This window comes from Bufo bufo, chromosome 5 (assembly GCF_905171765.1).
Source record: "Bufo bufo chromosome 5, aBufBuf1.1, whole genome shotgun sequence".
Classification (NCBI taxonomy): Eukaryota; Metazoa; Chordata; class Amphibia; order Anura; family Bufonidae; genus Bufo; species Bufo bufo.
The window spans coordinates 287,241,429-287,261,837 of NC_053393.1; the positions used below are offsets into that span (position 1 = coordinate 287,241,429).

At 45.5% G+C, this 20,409-nt stretch overlaps 1 protein-coding gene across 1 annotated transcript in view; it reads left to right on the top strand.

Annotated features, from left to right (window-relative positions):
- The window catches only part of PTPN3 (protein tyrosine phosphatase non-receptor type 3), a 1,427,127-nt gene that overhangs the window by 554,275 nt on the left and 852,443 nt on the right, over positions 1-20,409 (top strand). The window contains 1 exon segment of the mRNA XM_040432350.1: positions 10,625-10,712. Within this exon segment, the coding sequence (XP_040288284.1) occupies positions 10,625-10,712 (88 nt within the window).

The following is a 20,409-nucleotide window of genomic DNA, read 5'->3' on the forward strand; positions in this document are numbered from 1 at the left end:
TTCTCAGAATGGCCTGGATAAGTGAAAACGTTTTAAAGTTATCACCACATAAAGTGACACTGGTAAGATTTGCAAAAAATGGCCTGGTCCTGAAGATGAAAATGAGCCCGGTCCTTAAGGGGTTAACTTAAATAGTTCAGTGTTTATTCACACAAAAGGCAAAACAAAATAACAGTTTGCAGTATTGGTGTATGTTCACACGATGGAAAGTCCACAGAACACAAACGTTCACCTGGTTAGCAGTTTTTCATCAGCCATCCACTGCAGGTTTTAGGGGGCCTGTTTTCCAGCAATGTGTCTCTCAGCCCTTTAGCACGGCACACCTCATGCAGCTCCCAAAACCACAGCGTCTGTGGAGGATAATCCACACAGCTAAGACTGCTGGCTAGGTTTTTATATCCCAGCCAAAACCCCGCCTGGAGCGTGAGGAGCAGCCACCCACCCTGCACTTTGGCTGCTCCCAGTAAGAGCCGTCCCGGATCGGCTTTACAGCCATACTAAATAACAAATAGTGTCAGTCAGCACTAAATGTCGCTGACACTTAAAATTACCGGCTCTTACCTCACCGAGGCCAGGAATGTCAGTGACACATACCTTCCGTCAATGACGGACCCTTGCACCTTCCTTCACTATGTATAAATATATCAGGGGTCAGTACAGAGAACTCTCCCATCATCTATTTATCCCCAGGACTGTGACAAGGGGACACCCTCTGCATCTGGAGGAAAGAAGGTTTGTGCACAAACATAGAAGAGGATTCTTTACGGTAACATAGTAAGGGTGGGTTTACACTAGCATTAGGGATTGCGTAAATGCTTTCCGTTATAACATGGTTAAAACGGAAAATAACGGAATCCATAAGACAGAAGGACGGATCCGTTCTTCTGACATAGACTTGTATTATGACAGAATGCAAAACGGAAGCCTTTAAAAGGCATTCCGTTTGCTCTCCGTCCTAATAGAAGTCTATGGGAATCAAAACGGATACGTCTGTGTCCCGTTATGCAAGACGGAAAACAAAGTCTTGTCGACAGGACTTTGTTTTCCGTCTTGCATAACGGGACCCAGACAGATCCAATATGCTTTCCCATAGACTTCTATTAGGACGGAAAGCAAACGGAATGCCTTTTAAAGGCTTCCGTTTTGCATTCTGTCTGGGCTTTCCATTATTTTATAACGGAATCCCTAACGCTAGTGTGAACCCACTCTAACATAGTTTATAAGGCTGAAAAAAGACACCTGTCCATCCAGTTCAGCCTGTTAGCCTGCAAGTTGATCCAGAGAAAGGCAAAAAAAACTGTGATGTAGAAGCCAATTTTCCCACCGGGCTCATTTTTTTGCAAACCTGACCAGTGTCACTTTATGTAGTGATAACTTTAAAACGCTTTGACTTATCCACGCCATTCTGAGACTGTTTTTTTCGTCACATATTGTACTTCATGACACTGGTAAAATTCAGTAAAAAAAAAAACATTCTAATTTATAAAAAAAATAGCAAATTTACAAAAAAAATTGAAAAATTAGCAAATTTTTAAGTTTCAATTTCTCTACTTCTATAATACATAGTAATACCTCCAAAAATAGTTATTTCTTTACATTCCACATATGTCTACTTCATGATTGGATCATTTTGGGAATTATATTAGAAGTTTAGAAGCAAATCTTTTCAAAAACCCTCTTTTTAAGGACCAGTTCAGTTCAGGTCTAGTAACTACTCCCCTCAAGGTATTCAAAACTGATTTTGCTAACTTTTTTTTAACCCTTTAGGTGTTCCACAAGAAATCATGGAAAATAGAGATACAATTAAAAAACTTCCCTTTTTTGGCAGATTTTCCATTTTAATATTTTTTTTCCAGTTACAAAGCAAGGGTTAACAGCCAAACAAAACTCAATATTTATGGCCCTGATTCTGTCGTTTACAGAAACGCCTCATATGTGGTCGTAAACTGCTGTACGGGCACACGGAAGGGCACAGAAGGAAAGGAATGCCATACGGTTTTTGGAAGGCAGATCTTGCTGGACTGGTTTTTTGACACCATGTCCCATTTGAAGCCCCCCTGATGCACCCCTAGAGTAGAAACTCAAAAAAGTGACCCCATTTTAGAAACTATGGGATAGGGTGGCAGTTTTGTTGGTACTAGTTTAGGGTACATATGATTTTTGGTTGCTCTATATTACACTTTTTGTGAGGCAAGGTAACAAGAAAATAGCTGTTTTGGCAAAGTTTTTTTTTGTTATTTACAACATTCATCTGACAAGTTAGATCATGTGGTATTTTTATAGAGCAGGTTGTCACGGACGCTGCAATACCTAATATGTATACTATTTTTTTATTTATGTAAGTTTTACACAATGATTTCATTTTTGAAACAAAAAAAATCATGTTTTAGTGTCCCCATAGTTTGGGGTGTCTTTTTACATATACCCATGCTGGGTAAGAGAAATATCTCGGCAAAAGAAAACTTTTCCCATTTTTTTTTACAAAGTTGGCATTTGACCAATATATTTATCTCACCCAGCATGGGTATATGTAAAATGACACCCCAAAACACATTCCCCAACTTCTCCTGAGTACGGCGATACCACATGTGTGACACTTTTTTGCAGCCTAGATGCGCAAAGGGGCCCAAATTCCTTTTAGGAGGGCATTTTTAGACATTTAGATTCCAGACTTCTTCTCACGCTTTAGGGCCCCTAAAATGCCAGGGCAGTATAAATACCCCACATGTGACCCCATTTTGGAAAGAAGACACCCCAAGGTATTTAATGAGGGGCATGGCGAGTTCATCGAAAAAAAAAAAAAAATTTGACACAAGTTAGCGGAAATTGATTTTTTATTTTTATTTTTTCTCACAAAGTCTCCCTTTCCGCTAACTTGGGACAAAAATTTCAATCTTTCATGGACTCAATATGCCCCTCAGCGAATACCTTGGGGTGTCTTCTTTCCAAATTGGGGTCATTTGTGGGGTGTTTGTACTGCCCTGGCATTTGAGGGTCTCCGCAATCATTACATGTATGGCCAGCATTAGGAGTCTCTGCTATTCTCCTTATATTGAGCATACGGGTAATGAGATTTTTTTTTTTCGTTCAGCCTCCGGGCTGAAAGAAAAAATGAACGGCACAGATTTCTTCATTCGCATCGATCAATGTGGATGAAAAAATCTCTGCCCAAAAAAAAAAGGAGGGGAAAGGCGTCTGCCAGGACATAGGAGCTCCGCCCAACATCCATACCCACTTAGCCCGTATGCCCTGGCAAACCAGATTTTTCCATTCACATCAATCGATGTGGATGAATAAATCATTGCCGGGATTTTTTATTTATTTTTTATATACAAAGTGTTTGCCAAAGTATATGAACACCGCCGCCTCCTCAGCTCATATGCCTCGGCAAACGTATCTTTTACTGCAGAGGAGAAATCTCGTCTTGCAGCGCCGCATACAACGACTTTTGTGTAATCTGACAGCAGCGCAATGCTTCTGTCAGAATGCACATCAGTGCTGCAGCTAGTCGATCGGTTGGTCCTCCTGGAAGGTAAAAAAAAAAAAAAAAAACAGGCCGCAACGCAATAAATTTATTAACTTTTTAATAAAATTTGAACGGAACATATAAACTTTATTTAACTTTTTTGCTTACCGGTGTTTTTTTTTTTGCTTGTTTTTTTTTACCTTTATAGGACAAACCTCTCCTTCCCCATGGGACAATGTGCACTTTGTCCCAGGTGAAAGGAGAGGTTTGCAGCAGTTGTGAGTGTAAGGGCCCTAAAAGCCCTGTGTGCCTGTCCTGTGAGATGCAATCCCTATGCTAAGTGTTCCTGTGTGTGGTACTTCCGGAAACACTCCCCTAAGCATAGGACAGGGTGGTCAGGGCAGTCAGGACAGAAAAAGCGGGTGTCACGCCTTTTTCCACTCCTGCTACAGACACAACATCTTTTTCTGGGTGACGATTGGGTTGAGGTACCAGCAACGACATTGGGGAAATGTCGCTCGTGTAGACGGCTCACTACACTGGTGGATGGGGGCACGGAACCTCCTGGATACAGGAGGTTCTCGATGATCTCTTCCTGAAATTTGAGGAAGGATCATGTTCTCCCAGCCTTACTGTAGAGAACAAAACTATTATATGAAGCCAATTGAATCAAATATACAGACACCTTCTTATACCAGCGTCTGGTGCGTCGGGAAACTTAATAGGGAGCCAACATCTGGTCATTGAAGTCCACCCCTCCCATGTGAAGGTTATAGTCGTGGACTGAGAGCGGCTTTTCAATGACACTGGTTGCCCGTTCAATTTGTATTGTCGTGTCTGCGTGAATGGAGGAGAGCATGTAAACGTCACGCTTGTCTCTCCATTTCACCGCAAGCAGTTCTTGGTTACACAAGGCAGCCCTCTCCCCCCTTGCAAGACGGGTGGTAACGAGCCGTTGGGGGAAGCCCCGGCGACTAGGTCGCGCGGTGCACAGCAGCCAATCTGTTCTAGGAACAAATGCCTGAAGAGGGGCACACTTGTGTAAAAATTGTCCACATAAAGATGGTACCCCTTGCCAAATAAGGGTGACACCAAGTCCCAGACTGTCTTCCCACTGCTCCCCAGGTAGTCAGGGCAACCGACCGGCTCCAGGGTCTGATCTTTTCCCTCATAGATCCAAAATTTGTGGGTATAGCCTGTGGCCCTTTCACAGAGCTTATACAATTTGACCCCATACCGGGCGCGCTTGCTTGGGATGTATTGTTTGAAGCCGGTAAAATGTATAAGGGACTCGTCTACGCAGATGTTTTGCTCAGGGGTATACAAATCTGCAAATTTGTTGTTGAAGTGGTCTATGAGGGGCCGAATTTTGTGGAGCCGGTCAAAAGCTGGGTGGCCTCTGGGACGGGAGGTGGTGTTGTCGCTAAAGTGCAGGAAACGCAGGATGGTCTCAAATCATGTCCTGGACATAGCAACAGAGAACATGGGCATGTGATGAATTGGGTTCGTGGACCAATTTGACCGCAATTCATGCTTTTTGGTTAGACCCATGTTGAGGAGAAGGCCCAGAAAATTTTTAATTTCGGAAACTTGGACTGGTTTCCACCGGAAAGGCTGGGCATAAAAGCTTCCCGGGTTGGCGGCTATAAATTGAGTGGCATACCGATTTGTTTCTGCCACGACTAAGTCCAAGAGCTCCGCAGTCAAGAACAGCTCAAAAAATCCCAGTGCCGAACCGATCTGAGCTGTCTCAACCCGAACTCCAGACTGGGCGGTGAAAGGGGGAACTACAGGTGCGGCTGAAGTTGGGGACTGCCAATCAGGGTTTGCCAGCACCTCAGGGACTCTAGGGGCTCTACGGGCCTGTCTGTGCGGTGGCTGCGATGGGGTAACTATTGCACGTGCCACCTTACCAGCTTCAACTGCCCTTCTGGTGCTCGCCACTTCACCATGTTGTACGGCAGTGCTGGTACTAGGTCCAGGATGGGCTGCGCTGCTGGTGTATGCCTCACCACGTAATCCGACAGCGCCAGCCCCACTCTGCTGCCCTTGAAGTGGATCCTGCGCAACCTGTGGTCTAGCGACACGGGGCCGGTTATGCCTTGTGCTATCAGGGACCTCAACCTCCTCGTCCGAACTTTGGGTCAGACTGCCACTGCTTTCTACAGGTTCATATTCTGACTCGCTAGATTCATCAGATGAGGGTTCCCATTCCTCATCCGACTGGGTCAGAAGCCTGTAGGCCTCTTCAGAAGAATACCCCCTGTTTGACATTTGGACTACTAAATTTAGGGGTATTCCCTGAGACTACCCAAGAAAAAAAGCAAGCCTGTCTTACAAATGGGAGGCTAGCGAAGTACCGGAGGCCGCTGCGATTGATAAAAAATATCAAAACAGATTTTTTTTATCGCCGCAGCGCTTTTAAAGTGATTGTGCAGTGATCAAAAAAAATATATATTTTTGTCACTGCGGCGGGGCGGGCGTGGGTGAACGCATGTGTGGGCGACCGATCAGGCCTGATCGGGCAAACACTGCGTTTTGGGTCGAGGGCGAGCTAAGGTGACACTAATACTATTATAGATCAGTTTTGATCATTTACAGATACTATAAAAGTACAAAAGCTGATTAGCGATACGCTAATCAGCGAATCAGTGACTGCAGTGCGGTGGGCTGGGCGCTAACCGACGCTAACTACCTAACCAAGGGGCCTAAACTATCCTAAAACCTATCAGTCAATACCAGTGGGAAAAAAAGGGACAGTTTACACTGATCACTTTTTTTCCCTTTCACTAGGTGATTGACAGGGGCGATCAAGGGGTGATCAAGGGGTTAATTGGGGTGATGGGGGGTGATCTGGGGCTAAGTGTGGTGTTTGGTGGCTACTCACTGTGATGTGTACTCCTCTGCTGGGACCAACCGACGAAAAGGACCAGCAGAGGAGCACAGAAGCCATTTAACACCATATATTTATAAATATAAGGTGTTAGATGGCTTCTGATTTGATTTTTTGAAAATCGCCAGCCTGCCAGCAACGATCATTGGCTGGCAGGCTGGTGACAAAATACTCTTCTAACTTTTGCAGGCCCGCAATGCGCATGCGCGGGCCGGCTCAGACCGAAATCTCGCGTCTCGCGAGATGACGCACGGATGCGTCCAGGAGGAATGAATCGACCGCCGCCAGGACGCATCTGTGCGTTAGGCGGTCGGAAAGGAGTTAATAAGCATGAATGTTTTTTTACTTTTAAGAATTTGTCTACACCCTTTATGAAACTGTCTACTTTTCCTGCTGTGACCACGTCCTGAGGAAGTCTATTCCACAGCTTCACAGTTCTTACAGTAAAGAAGCTTTAACGCTTCCGGAGACTGAACTTTTTCCTCTTAAATTGGAGGCAATGCCCCCTTGTCTTTTGACTGCATTTTACTTGGAACAGGTTTTCACCATATTTTTTTGTATATCCCATTTATATATTTGTATAGGTTAATCATGTCCCCCCTTCCACATCTCTTCTCAAGACTAAATAAATTCATTTCTTTTAATCTTTCTTCATAACTAAGACCCTCCATGCCCCTTATCAATTTAGTCACTCTCCTCGTTCTTTTTCCATCTGCAGTGCGTCCTTTCTATGTACTGGTGCCCAGAACTGGACTGCATATTCCAGATGAGGCCGCACCAACGCTTTGTAAAGTGGTAATATTACAACCCTGCCCTGCGAGTCCATGCCTCGTTTAATGCATGACAATATCCTGGTGGCCTTAGAAGCAGACCTTATTTGCAAAGTTGATGCCCAATCACTCAGAGTGTTCAAGTCAGCTTGTAGTTTATGGACATCTTCCATAGACTGTACAGTTCTATACAGCTTAGTATCATGTGCAAAAATAGAAATGGTGCTATTAATCTTGTCCTCAATATCATTAATAAATTAAATAATAAAGGGCCCAGCACTGAACCTTGGGGAACACCACTTATAACCTGTGACCATTCTGAATAGGAATCATTGACCACAACTCTCTGGACACGGTCCTTCAGCCAGTTTTCAAGACAAACTATACATTCCAATCCTATAGACCTTACTTTACCTATTAAGCGTCTATGAGGGACAGTATCAAAAGCCTTTGCAAAATCCAGAAACACTACATCCATAGCCGCCCCTTTGTCCATAGTCTCACTGTTCTTACTGTAAAGAATGCTCTTCTATGTTTGTGTACAAACCTTCTGTCCTCCAGACGCAGAGGATGTCCCCTTGTCACAGTCACAGTCCTGGGGATAAATAGATAATGGGAGAGATCTCTATACTGACCCCTGATATATTTATACATAGTTATTAGAACTCCCCTCAGTTGTCTTTTTTTCTAAAGAGAATAACCCTAATTTTGATAATCTTTCAGGGTACTGTAGTCCACCCATTCCAGTTATTACTTTAGTTACACTCCTCTGAACCCCCTCCAGCTCTGCTATGTCTGCCTTGTTCACAGGAGCACATAACTGTGCACAGTTCTCCATGTATGGTCTGACTAGTGATTTGTAAAGTGGCAGGACTATATTCTCAACACAGGCATCTATGCCCCTTTTGATGCAGCCCATTATCTTATTGGCCTTGGCAGCAGCTGCCTGAAACTGGTTTCTACAGCTTAGTTTGCGCACCAAAATTCATAGGTCTTTTTCCATGTCAGTGTTACCCAGTGTTTTACCATTTAGTATGTATGAGTGACTTGCATTATTCCTTCCCATGTGCATAACCTTACATTTGTCAGTGTTAAACTTCATCTGCCACTTCTCTGCCCAATCCTCCAATCTATCCAGATCTATCTGTAGTAGTATACTGTCCTCTTCCGTGTTAATTACTTTACACAGTTTAGTGTCATCTGCAAAAATGTATATTTTACTGTGCAAGCCTTCTACAAGATTATTAATAAATATATTTAAGAGAATAGGGCCAATACTGACCCCTGTTGACAGTGACCCAATCTGAGGGTGAACCGTTAGTAATCACCCTCTGTTTTCTATCACTGATACAGTTACTTACCCACATACAGACATTTTCTCCCAATCCAAGCATTCTCATTTTATATACTAACCTTTTATGTGGCACAATATCAAATGCTTTGGAGAAGTCAAGATATATGACATCAATCGACTCGCCGCAGTCAAGTTTAGAACTTACCCACTCATAGAAACTGATTAAATTAGTTTGACATGACCGATCCCTCATGAAGCCATGCTGATACAGTGTTATTCGCTTATTTTCATTAAGATCTTCCAGAATAGCATATTTTAGAAAACTCAAACAGTTTACCCACAACAGATGGCAAACTTACCGGCCTATACTCAATTTTTGAATATTGGCAGGATATTTGCTAAGCGCTAATCCTGTGGAACACTCCCTGTCAATATAGAGTCCTAAAATATCAGACATAAGGGTCTGGCTATGCCATTACTTAAAGAGGACCTTTCACCTATTATGACACTGTGAACTAACTATACAGACATGGAGAGCGGCGCCCAGGGATCTCACTGCACTTACTATTATCCCTGGGCGCCGCTCCGTTCTCCCGCTATGCCCTCCGGTATCTCCGGTCACAAAGTTATGGTAGGCGGAGTCTGCCCTTGTTCTGCTGTAGCGCTGACCAATCGCATTGCAGAGCTCACAGCCTGGGAGAAAATAACCTCCCAGGCTGTGAGCTCTGCGCTGCGATTGGCCAGCGCTAGAGCAGAACAAGGGCAGACTCCGCCTACCATAACTTAGTGACTTAAATCTCTGCCTACTATAACTTAGTGAGCGGAGATACCGGAGGACATAACGGGAGAACGGAGCGGCGCCCAGGGATAATAGTAAGTGCAGGGAGATCCCTGGGCGCCGCTCTCCATGTCTGTATAGTTAGTTCACAGTGTCATAATAGGTGAAAGGTCCTCTTTAATTCACTTAGGATACGAGGGTGTATGCCATCTGGACTTGGTGATTTGTCTATTTTAATCTTTTTAAGATGCTGCTGTACTTCTTCCTGGGTCAGACAGGGCACTTTTAATGGGGAATTTACTTTAACATTCTGCATTTCATCTGACAGTTTATTTTCTTCAGTGAATACAGTAGAGGAAAAAAATATTTAAATAGCTTTGCTTTCTCCTCATCGCTCGCTGCAACTCCCCCTGTAGAGGGCCGACACCTTTAGATTTATACTTTTTACCATTTATATAATTGAAGAACATTTTAGGGTTAGTTTTGCTCTCTTTGGCAATTAATCGGTCTCTAGTTTAGCTGCTTTTATTAGTTTTTTACATATTCTATTTTTTTTCCTTATAGTTTTTCAGTGTTTCCTCGCTACCCTCCTGTTAGTTTAGTGATTTAAATGCTTTCTTTTTGTCACTTATTGCTTTCTTTACAGTTCTATTTATCCACATAGTTTTTTTCTTGTTCCTTAACCTTTTATTCCCATAAGGTATGTACCTCTCACAATTAGATTTTAGGATGCTTTTAAAAATATCCCATTTTGTGGAACTCTCTGCCTGAGGAGTTGGTGATGGTGAGTTCACTAAAAGAGTTCAAGAGGTGCCTGGATGTATTTCTGGAGTGTAATAATATTACAGGCTATAGCTAGTAGAGATGGGTCGTTGATCCAGGGAGTTATTCTGATTGCCTGATTGGAGTCAGGAAGGAATTTTCCCCTAAAGTGAGGAAATTTGGCTTCTACCTCACAGTTTTTTTTTGCCTTTCTCTGGACCAACTTGCAGGATAACAGGATAACAGGCCGAACTGGATATACCAATGTCTTTTTTCAGCCTTATAAACGATGTTACTATGGATAAATTAGGATAATTAATATTTTCTAAAGTTTTCTAAAATATTTTATGCTTCAGTACACCATTTTCAAGTTTTCTGTCTGTGAATGCTGCTAGAACACTCTGTTTGCTAACCAAATCATGCTTACAGTGGATATTGTTGTTTTGTGCTATGCAATGCACTGGTGGAGTGGGAGCAGGAAAGCAGTATTGATTGTGAACCGTCCCCCTTTGACTTAGGGTTTCTGGTAGATGCTCTAAGCTAAACACACCGGCAGAAGCTAAAAAATTTGCTTTGTATTTTAGTCTTAATTGGCTGAAAATTATATGGCTGCAACAGTGATCCCACTGCTAACACTTATCACTTCTCTGTTTCTACCTAGTGATCTTGGACAAGCTGAAGCTGAATCCTGCTACATTAACATTGCAAGAACTCTTGAATTCTATGGAGTTGAAATGCACAGTGGCAGGGTATGTTTGTCCCTTATGTATTATGATTTTTGTACATTGTTATGTCTTCTGTACATAAAAAGCTTACATCATCAAAGTTGTCAAATAGAAAAATCCAAGCCCTTTATTTAAACAGGTACATCCAAGACAAGTGTGATGGTCCAGCAGTCAAGCATAGTATACAGTCTCAGATGTGTTAAATATATCACTTAAATATTCTTCAACTTACATCCATTGCGTAATAAACATTATGTGTTCCATCGCTAATCTTTTACAATGGCTTTAAATGTAGCTTTTTATAAATGACATCAGAAACTACTGTATGTAGAATATCATACAAACAGGGCTAAGTACATAATGTAATCAAAATCATATTGAACATCACCAGTATGACTGCTTCATGTACTACACAAGGCCAATGTCAGTTCCTTGTCCAACAGTGTAAGGCTGGTTTCACACTTGCGTTGTCCGGATCCGGCGTGTACTCCATTTGCCGGAATTACACGCCAGATCCGGAAAAATGCAAGTGAACTGAAAGCATTTGAAGACGGATCCGTCTTCAAAATGCGTTCAGTGTTACTATGGCACCCAGGACGCTATTAAAGTCCTGGCTGCCATAGTAGTAGTGAGGAGCGGGGGAGCAGTATACTTACAGTCCGTGCGGCTCCCGAGGCGCTCCAGAATGATGTCAGGGCGCCCCATGCGCATGGATGACGTGATCCATGCGACACGTCATCCATGAGCGTGGGGCGCCCTGACGTCACTTTGGAGCGCCCGGTAAGTATACTGCTCCCCCGCTCCCCACTACACTTTACCATGGCTGCCAGGACTTTAGCGTCTTGGCAGCCATGGTAACCATTCAGAAAAAGCTAAACGTCGGATCCGGCAATGCGCCGAAACGACGTTTAGCTTAAGGCCGGATCCGGATTAATGCCTTTCAATGGGCATTAATTCCGGATCCGGCCTTGAGTCAAGTGTTCAGGATTTTTGGCATGCTGCGGTATTTTCTCCGGCCAAAAAACGTTCCGGTCCGGAACTGAAGACATCCTGATGCATCCTGAACGGATTTCTCTCCATTCAGAATGCATTAGGATAAAACTGATCAGGATTCTTCCGGCATAGAGCCCCGACGACGGAACTCTATGCCGGAAGAAAAGAACGCAAGTGTGAAAGAGCCCTAAGAGACAATTGACAGTGTCTGACATGTGTAAACCATATATTTAGTGTATCAACATAGAAGTAGAAAAAATGGGAATTAAAAAACGAATTAATAACAATCACTTACACTGTTGCTGAATGATCTCTTAGTTATGTAATTTGCTATCAAACAGAACTGGGTTTTAAGCTACAATCTAAATTAAGACCCTTTGGACTTATAGATTTATCATACCCCCGTGGCGTACGTCAGACTGTCATAACCAGGCACGCTGCCGCATCCTGCATCTTTATGACGAGATGTTTGCCTCATCATAAATTAGGCCCAACTTCCAGCAGTACGTGCGCCTATACTGATATTGACGCCAGCCTCTGGTTGGCGTAGGTTTCAGTATTCTTTTATGCCAGGAAATTGGCGTAGAAGATGCAAAATGTTACAGTGCCACTGGCCCCACCCCTTACCCACCCTCCACATGCTCCCTTTTCAGAGCGGCTGGCAGAGAATCACCACTTGCACCAAATGTTTTACTTTTTTTTTGCAACACAAAAGTGTCATAGTTTAATTATAAATCTGGCCCATAGTCTTCAATTCATGTAAATAGAGCTGCCAATAATCACATTTGTTAAGCTGTGGGCACTTAGAAGCCTAGTAATGGCTTGGCTGGTGCATCATGGGTCACGTGTAGCACCGCCCATCAGCTCTGAGTAGTGCAGGGACAGGAAGCAGGCAGCTGAACTGAGGGAGAGTGTTAGGAATTTTATGTTGCTATTTATTCTGTGGGTGACCTATATAGATTTTTTGTGGGTTCAATACGCCAGCTTTGCACCCCTGATGCAGAGATATAATAATTCATCTGGCTGTTAATTCTGTGGGTGACCTATAACGATTTATTGTGGGTGCAATATACCATCTGCACCCTTGACACAGAAATATAATAATTAATCTGTCTGTTAGTTTGGTGGGTGACCTCAAAGAATGAGGAGAGCATTAACGTGGACCTGGTCGTGGTACTGCTGCTGTTGGTGGAGCTCCTGCTGCAGGGAGAGGACGTGGTCGATCTGTGCTAGCTACATGCCCAAATTAAACACCTTTCTCATGTACACATAGGTGACAGGATGTTCTGTGTCATTTTGCAGGCCTGAATACCGGTATACAAATGGCGAGGCCAGAACAAGTAGAGGCAGATTGGATTGCTGACATGCCTCCAGTTCCTTCACATTGTCTCCCACCCAGTCATTTGCTGAAAGCACAGAGTTGGCACCTGCAGCCCATGGACATCCGTCTTCCACCTCACCCCCTTGCAAATCAGCCAAGCAGTCTGAGGCCCAAGTCATGCAGCAGTCACTTATGCTTTTTGATGACTCTGCTGGCGGTGTTTCCGTGGGTCCAGTGGCGTACCGCCCATAGAGGTAGACCACGCCATTGCTATGGGGCCCGCGGCACTGGGGGGCCCAGGGCGCAGAGAAGGCCCCGCCCACACTATTTGGCCCCGCCCACTCATTGCAGGCGCCTATAGCGCTATGCGGCTGCTCTGTTTGACCAGATCCTGACCGCCGGCTGACCCCCTCCTGATCTGCTGATCCTGTCTGCTGCGGAATCAGACTCAGACAGGATCAAACCAGCCTGCAACCAGCCTGGCCAATCAGCACAAGGCAATTCTGTTGAGGCAGCTGCTGATTGGCCAGTGGCAGTGTGCGCAAGGGAGGCGGGAGAATTGGTTCGCTGGCCCGTCGGCCGTCGCCAGTGTGCCTGAGACCTGAGAGGAGACGAAGAAGGAAGCAGAAGCACCCGTCCCTCCCTGTCCCTGGCTGGCCTGAAGAACGGTTCATCCGTCCAGTCCTGACTCCTTCCTGAAGGCTGCCGTGTCACTGGCTGCCTGAGAGACGCTACAGAGAGAGAGAGAGCAGACTGACAGTCAGCACTCAGTCAGCACTGCAGAGACTCTAGGTATGATCGAGTCGATGTGTCTATTGTCTTGATAATGTCAGAATCAGATTTGACCTGACAGCCTGACAGGCCACCTCCAGGCAGCAAGAGAGAGGAGGGGTGGGGGGGGAGGGGGACAGCCAGGACAGGTGAGCCAGGACAGGCTTCAATCCCACTCCAGTGAGTCCTGTTGTCCTCTATGAGCCCCAAAATGCCCATGGGGGAGAAGTAGGAAGAAAGCACACTGTGTCCTGAGATTTTTTGGGGGGCATTAGGGGTTGGGGGATGGGGGCTCATAGAGGACAGTGTGTTTTCCTCCTCCAAGGAGTTAAAGGGGTTTGGGGTAAGGCCTCTTTCACACTTGCGTTGTCCGGATCCGTCGTGCACTCCATTTGCCGGAAGTGCCCGCCGGATCCGTAACACCGCAAGTGAACTGAAAGCATTTGAAAACGGATCCGTCTTCATAATGCGTTCAGTGTTACTATGGCACCCAGGACGCTATTAAAGTCCTGGTTGCCATAGTAGTAGTGGGGAGCGGGGGAGCAGTATACTTACCGTCCGTGCGGCTCCCGGGGCGCTCCAGAATGACGTCAGAGCGCCCCATGCGCATGGATGACGTGATCCATGTGATCACGTCATCCATGCGCGTGGGATGCCCTGACGTCACTCTGAAGCGCCCCGGGAGCCACACGGACGGTAAGTATACTGCTCCCCCGCTCCCCACTACTACTAAAATACATGCACATTTTATACGTTACTGCAATAAAGTTGGTTAATAATAAAATAAAAATGTTTATCCCTAACAGTTTCTGTAGGTCATGTATAAATGTATTTAATGGGGGTGTGGCATGGGAGGAGCCAGGTCAGGAAGTGGGAGGGGCCATGGTGGGTAGTGGGCGGGGTTAGGGGCCCAATTCAGATTTTTGCTATGGGGCCCAGTGATTTCTATGTACGCCCCTGCGTGGGTCATCCACCTAGCCCTGCCCCAGAAGTGGAAGAGATTGAGTGCACTGATGCCCAACCAATTATGTTTGAGAATGTGGATGTGGGAGGACAACCGCAGCATGTTTCTGATGATGATGACAAAACAAAGGTACCAACGGCTGCGGCTTTCTGCAGTGTGCCAACCAGCATGGAAGGCAGGGGTGAGAAGTGCGTGGAAGAAGATGTGGAGGATGATGAGGTCCTGGACCCCACATGGAATCAAAGTAATGTGAGTGACGTGTGCATTTCGGAGGAAAAGGTGATGGTAAAACAGTGTCAGCTGCACAGAGAAAGAGGGAGCAGGGTGCAGAAGCAGAGATCGGCCGTCCCCTAGCCAGTACGCCTGCTACTGCCTACCACACCCAGGGACCGAGCACACCAAAGCCAGCTCCAAAGAGTTCCCTGGCATGGCATTTCTTCAGATAATATGCTGATGACAAGACGCAAGTCGTTTGCATGCTGAGAAGTCAGAGCCTGAAGCGAGGCATAAATATTCTAAACCTGAGCACCACCTGCATGACCAGGCATCTGAATGCAAAGCACGAGCTGCAGTGGAGTACACACCTGAAAAACCTTGAAAGATCTCAGGCTCCTCTTCCTCCCTCTTCTGCTGCGGTCTTGGACTCTTACCCTTCCCCCCCCCCCCCCAGAGCAACAGGGCCACCTGGCTCCCGACAAACCAAGGATTGCTGGACGTTTCTTGTTGCTTCCTGTTGTTTCCTCATCCGGTCAATTTAACTCCTGCACCACCAACTTCAGCATAGCCAGTGTGAAACGACAACAGGCTGTTCTAAAACTCGCAGGATTTGTGGCATGGAAGAACAGACCAATGAGTGGTTGGTGCCTAAGCCCGGCTTGATGGTGTGCGATAACGGGCAAAATCTCGTAGTAGTTCTGGACCTAGCCAGTTTGATGCACATACCCTGCCTGGTGCATGTGCTGAATTTGGTGGAGCTGCTACAGACAGTGCGGGCCATCTGTGTGCGCTTTCAGCGTTCTCACCCTGCTGCTGCTCGCCTGTCTGTGCTGCAGTGTAACTTCGGCCTTCCCACTCCCCACCTCATATGGGACGTACCCACAAGGTGGAACTCCACCTTGCATATGCTGCAGAGACTGTGCAAGTAGCAGGCGATAGTGGAGTTTCACCTGCAGCACACACGGGTGAGTCGCTCTGCAGAACAGCACCACTTAACCATCGAGTGGGCCTCCATGCGGGACATGTGTACCGTGTTGCGTTTTGAGTACTCCACCAACATGGCCAGTGCCGAAGATGCCGTCATCAGCGTTACTATCCCATTTTTTATATCTCCTTGAAAAAAACTCTTCGGGTGATGATGGAAGAGGATGTGGCACAGGTGGAAGAGGAGAAGGAGGGATCATTTTCACGGTTATCGGGCTAGTTGTTCACAAGTGGCTCGGAAGGCAGGTTCCTGCACCAACAGCGGCCAGGTACACAACTGTCCAGCCACAACTGACCACCGACGTATATAGCCGTATGGTGGTTGGGACTTTAAAGATTTCGCCCCAACCAAAAAGTCGTACACTCCTCAAAATGGTAACACTGAAAAGTACATATGCCCCACAAAAAATTTGTCTTCACATAGCTCTGGGTACATAAATACAAAAAATGCATAGAATATTTATAGAATATGGACTAAAAACAAAACCCCAAAAAACTGATCTGGAATTGCGTTTTTTTTTAAATTTTTTCCAATTTCACCCCATTTAGATTTTTTCCCGCTTCCCACCACATTGTATGCAACTGTCAATGGTGCCATTAGAAAGGGCATCTTGTTCCGCAAAAATCAAGCCCACATAAGCTATGTGAACAGAAAACTAAAACAGTTATGGCTTTGGGAGGGCTGGGAGTATAAAACAAAGACAAAAAAATTGAAAATCGCCCAGTCATGAAAGGGTTAAATATAAATACAAAAAAGCAAGGCCAGTGTAGATTAGTCCCCAAGACAGTGTCGATAAGGAGATGGTTACTGGTGAACAAGAAAAGGCAGAACTACTAAATGCGATTTTTTTTAGCTCTGTATACATGTTTGTCATGTAAAAAAAAAATCAGACCAGGATTATTTCAGATTTATTTCCAGTTGTATTGTGACCCGTAAGTACAAATCTATTGTAAAACAAAATGAATTCATTTAGAGCGGAAAAATAAAAATAATAAAATTACTGTATTTTCACTTTATAAGACACACCAAACTATAAAATGCAACCCAGGTGTAGACAAAATATTTTCTAGGTCTTTGAAGGGAATGTGGTTTACTGGTGTTTTACTGGTGTTTTTTTTTTTTTTTTCGGCCTGTAAACAGAACCATTAACTTCAATGGGCCTGCAAAAAAAATCCATCTGCATTCTGTGTCCATTTGACCACATGTCAGTTTCACCAAAAAAAAATTAGAATCTCATTGCCGAGCGAATTCATATCAAAGTACTAACAAATACATACAAGGCCGTCCATAACCTGTCCCCTCCCTACATCTCTGAGCTACTTTCCCGATACATCCCCACACGCACTCTCCGATCCTCACAAGACCTCCTTCTCTCCTCTTATCGCCTCTTCCCACAATCGCCTCCAAGATTTCTCCTGTGCATCCCCCATACTCTGGAACTCGCTACCCCAACATATCAGACTCTCACCTACAGTGGAGTCCTTCAAAAGAAACCTGAAAACCCACCTCTTCAGACAAGCCTACAACCAGTGACCCTGCTGCCTCCATACCGCCATGACCAACTTCACCCACACCTACTGTGTCCTTCTCCCATACCATGTAGATTGTAAGCCCTTACGGGCAGGGCCCTCTCTCCTTCTGTACCAGTTTGTAACTCGTCTTGTTTATGATTAGTGCAATTGTCTGTATTATGTATGTATGCAGCACGCCAGACCTGCAGGGTATTGCGATAGTGAGGTCACGGTTATGGGTAATCGAGGGTTACTCACTTTTTGGAGGACCCTTGGCAGGCATGCGGCAGTGAAGGAGAGGTAGACACAAGTTCCTCTGGGGCACACTCTGTATGTGGGGACCAGGCCTGATGGTGGATGAGGTGCCCAGGATGTTGCAGGTGTTTTGAGTGCCTGGGGCAAGGTCCCTTTAAGGATCGTGACCCCAGTGCCTGTAACGGTGGCACACCGGTTTCCAGTAGCAATAAGTGAGGTACACAGCTGGTATGGTAAACCAAACGTTGCTTTACTTGGAAAACAGTCCAACTTTGTACAGAGATGATGATGCAGTTCCTTATATCAATGTTCCACAAGCAGGCTTACATTCAATTATATGGCAGGTATAATCTTGCAAAATACTTGGAGGGTAATACAATTAATGCTTCACAGCCCCGGCTGCACTATCTCCACAGCTATTCTGGCTGGCTGTATCCCAAGGCCCGGATGCCTAAATGCTGGCTTTAATCCTTGGTAAATAATCTTCCTCCCGTATTGACCCTTGGTTTTATCTTATAGTACCTCTGCCTATCAGCTTACTTGTCTGAGCTGGTTGTATTGCCTTTGCTTTGCTGGAGGATAACTGCAGGTTTCTCCCAGGAGGTAAGTCCTTCTTCTGGGGTAATCTTCTGAGCAGAGCTTAGACTCAGGAACGACAGGCTGACTAGGTTACACTTCTAGCCACCTGGACTGAACTAACTCTCCCCTGTCTGGGCCTACCTATATATACTTAGGGCTCTGTAGCTCCCTCTAATGTCTAGGAGGCTAAACTACACCCTAACAGGCCTGACACCCAGATAACACAGGGAAATGCATAATTAAACATCACAGTAATGCAAAAGACATGTTAACCCTTGTGTAGCGCCCACCTTTACTTAGGTGGGCGCTACACGCAACATGGAGGGTCCCTGCCCAGCTGGATACTGCAGCCTGAAAGACAAAATGGAGAACAGGCATACACAGGAATCACCACTTTAGCAATTGAAATATAATAAACAGTTTCACTGAAAGTGCAGTGACAAGGGGCGCCGTTCTCTTCTCTCTGGATAATTGTAAGGGAACAGGGGCGCTGACCTGGTACAGCGTATCAATAATACCAGGATAGTCCATAATAATAGTCCATAGAAAATGCAGAACAAATAACGATTCTTAGAGGCTCAAGGAACACAATGAGTCTGTACCCAAGGCTTGTAGAGGGTTAAACAGGGGTTTCCTGTGAGGGGCTACCTGGGCCCATAATGTAGTCTCCAAATCTCACAGGTGGGTGCCCCTTGGTAGATCGCGTGGATCTTCTTACTGGCGGAGATTCCTCCTGACTTGGTTCAGGAGGATTGGAGGAGTCCACAGGCTCTGGAGCTCCTTCAGGTACACTCTGAGGCGAAGAAATAACAGAAACTGAAGTGGGTTCATCCTGGGATCGAGAAACAACTGGAGCAGGAGCAGGTACTACCAGGTTTAACCAGGGAGTGAGAAACCAATGAAGTGGATCTTTATCATGTATCAGGTTCTCAACAGCCTGCATAGGATCAGCAGATTGGGCTGGCAACTCAGGCTCAGGAGATTCTGGTTCAATGTCCTCTGCTGCAGGTTCTCCTTCTATACAGGGTTTTAAACGATTTCTATGTACAACTTGAGAGCCTTTACCTTCTCTAGAGATTTGGTAAATGTGAGCCTCAGCGTTAGGAATGGCAGAAATGACATAGGGAATCCTTTTCCATTTGCTGTCCAATTACTGGTTCTATGGTTGTTCTTCAACCACACCAGGTCTCCCAGAGCTAAGGGTTCCGCATGAGCAGCCAGGTCATAGTCTCTTTGTTGTAGTTCCTGGGCATTTTCCATGCGTTCCTGAACGATCTCTTTGGCATTGAGGAGACGTCTTTGGTGCTCCACTACCCAATCAGTCTTTGGTAGTGGGTTAGGCTACTTTCACACTAGCGTTCGGAGCGGATCCGTCTGATGTTTCATCAGACGGATCCGCTCCGATAATGCAGACGTTCGCATCCGTTCAGAACGGATGCGTCTGCATTAAAACTTAGAAAATTTTCTAAGTGTGAAAGTTGTCTGAGCGGATCCGTTCAGACTTTACATTGAAAGTCAATGGGGAACGAATCCGCTTGAAGATTGAGCCATATTGTGTCATCTTCAAGCGGATCCGTCCCCATTGACTTACATTGTAAGTGTGGACGGATCCGCTCGCCTCCGCACGGCCAGGCGGACACCCGAACGCTGCAAGCAGCGTTCAGGTGTCCGCTCACTGAGCGGAGCGGAGGCTAAACGCTGGCAGGCGGATGCATTCTCAGTGGATCCGCCTCCACTGAGAATGCATTGGGGCCAGACGGATGCGTTCGGGGCCGCTCGTGAGCCCCTTCAAACGGTGCGCACGAGCGGACACCCGAACGCTAGTGTGAAAGTAGCCTTAATGACATCAGGCACTTGTATATCTAGGGAGTGATCAGAAGGCAACCTCCCTTGACGGCCGAACATCAGATAGAAAGGTGTGTAACCGGTGGAGCAGTGAATTGTGTTGTTATAGGTATACATGAGTTGTGGCAGCAGAGTAGGCCAATTACCCCTTGTCTCTGGGGGTACTGCTCTCAGCATTTCAATGAGAGTTTGATTCATCTTTTCACAGAGTCCGTTACCTTGCGGATGATAGGCGGTGGTCCGGACTTTCTTGCAATTATGCAGCAGGCACATCTCTTGGA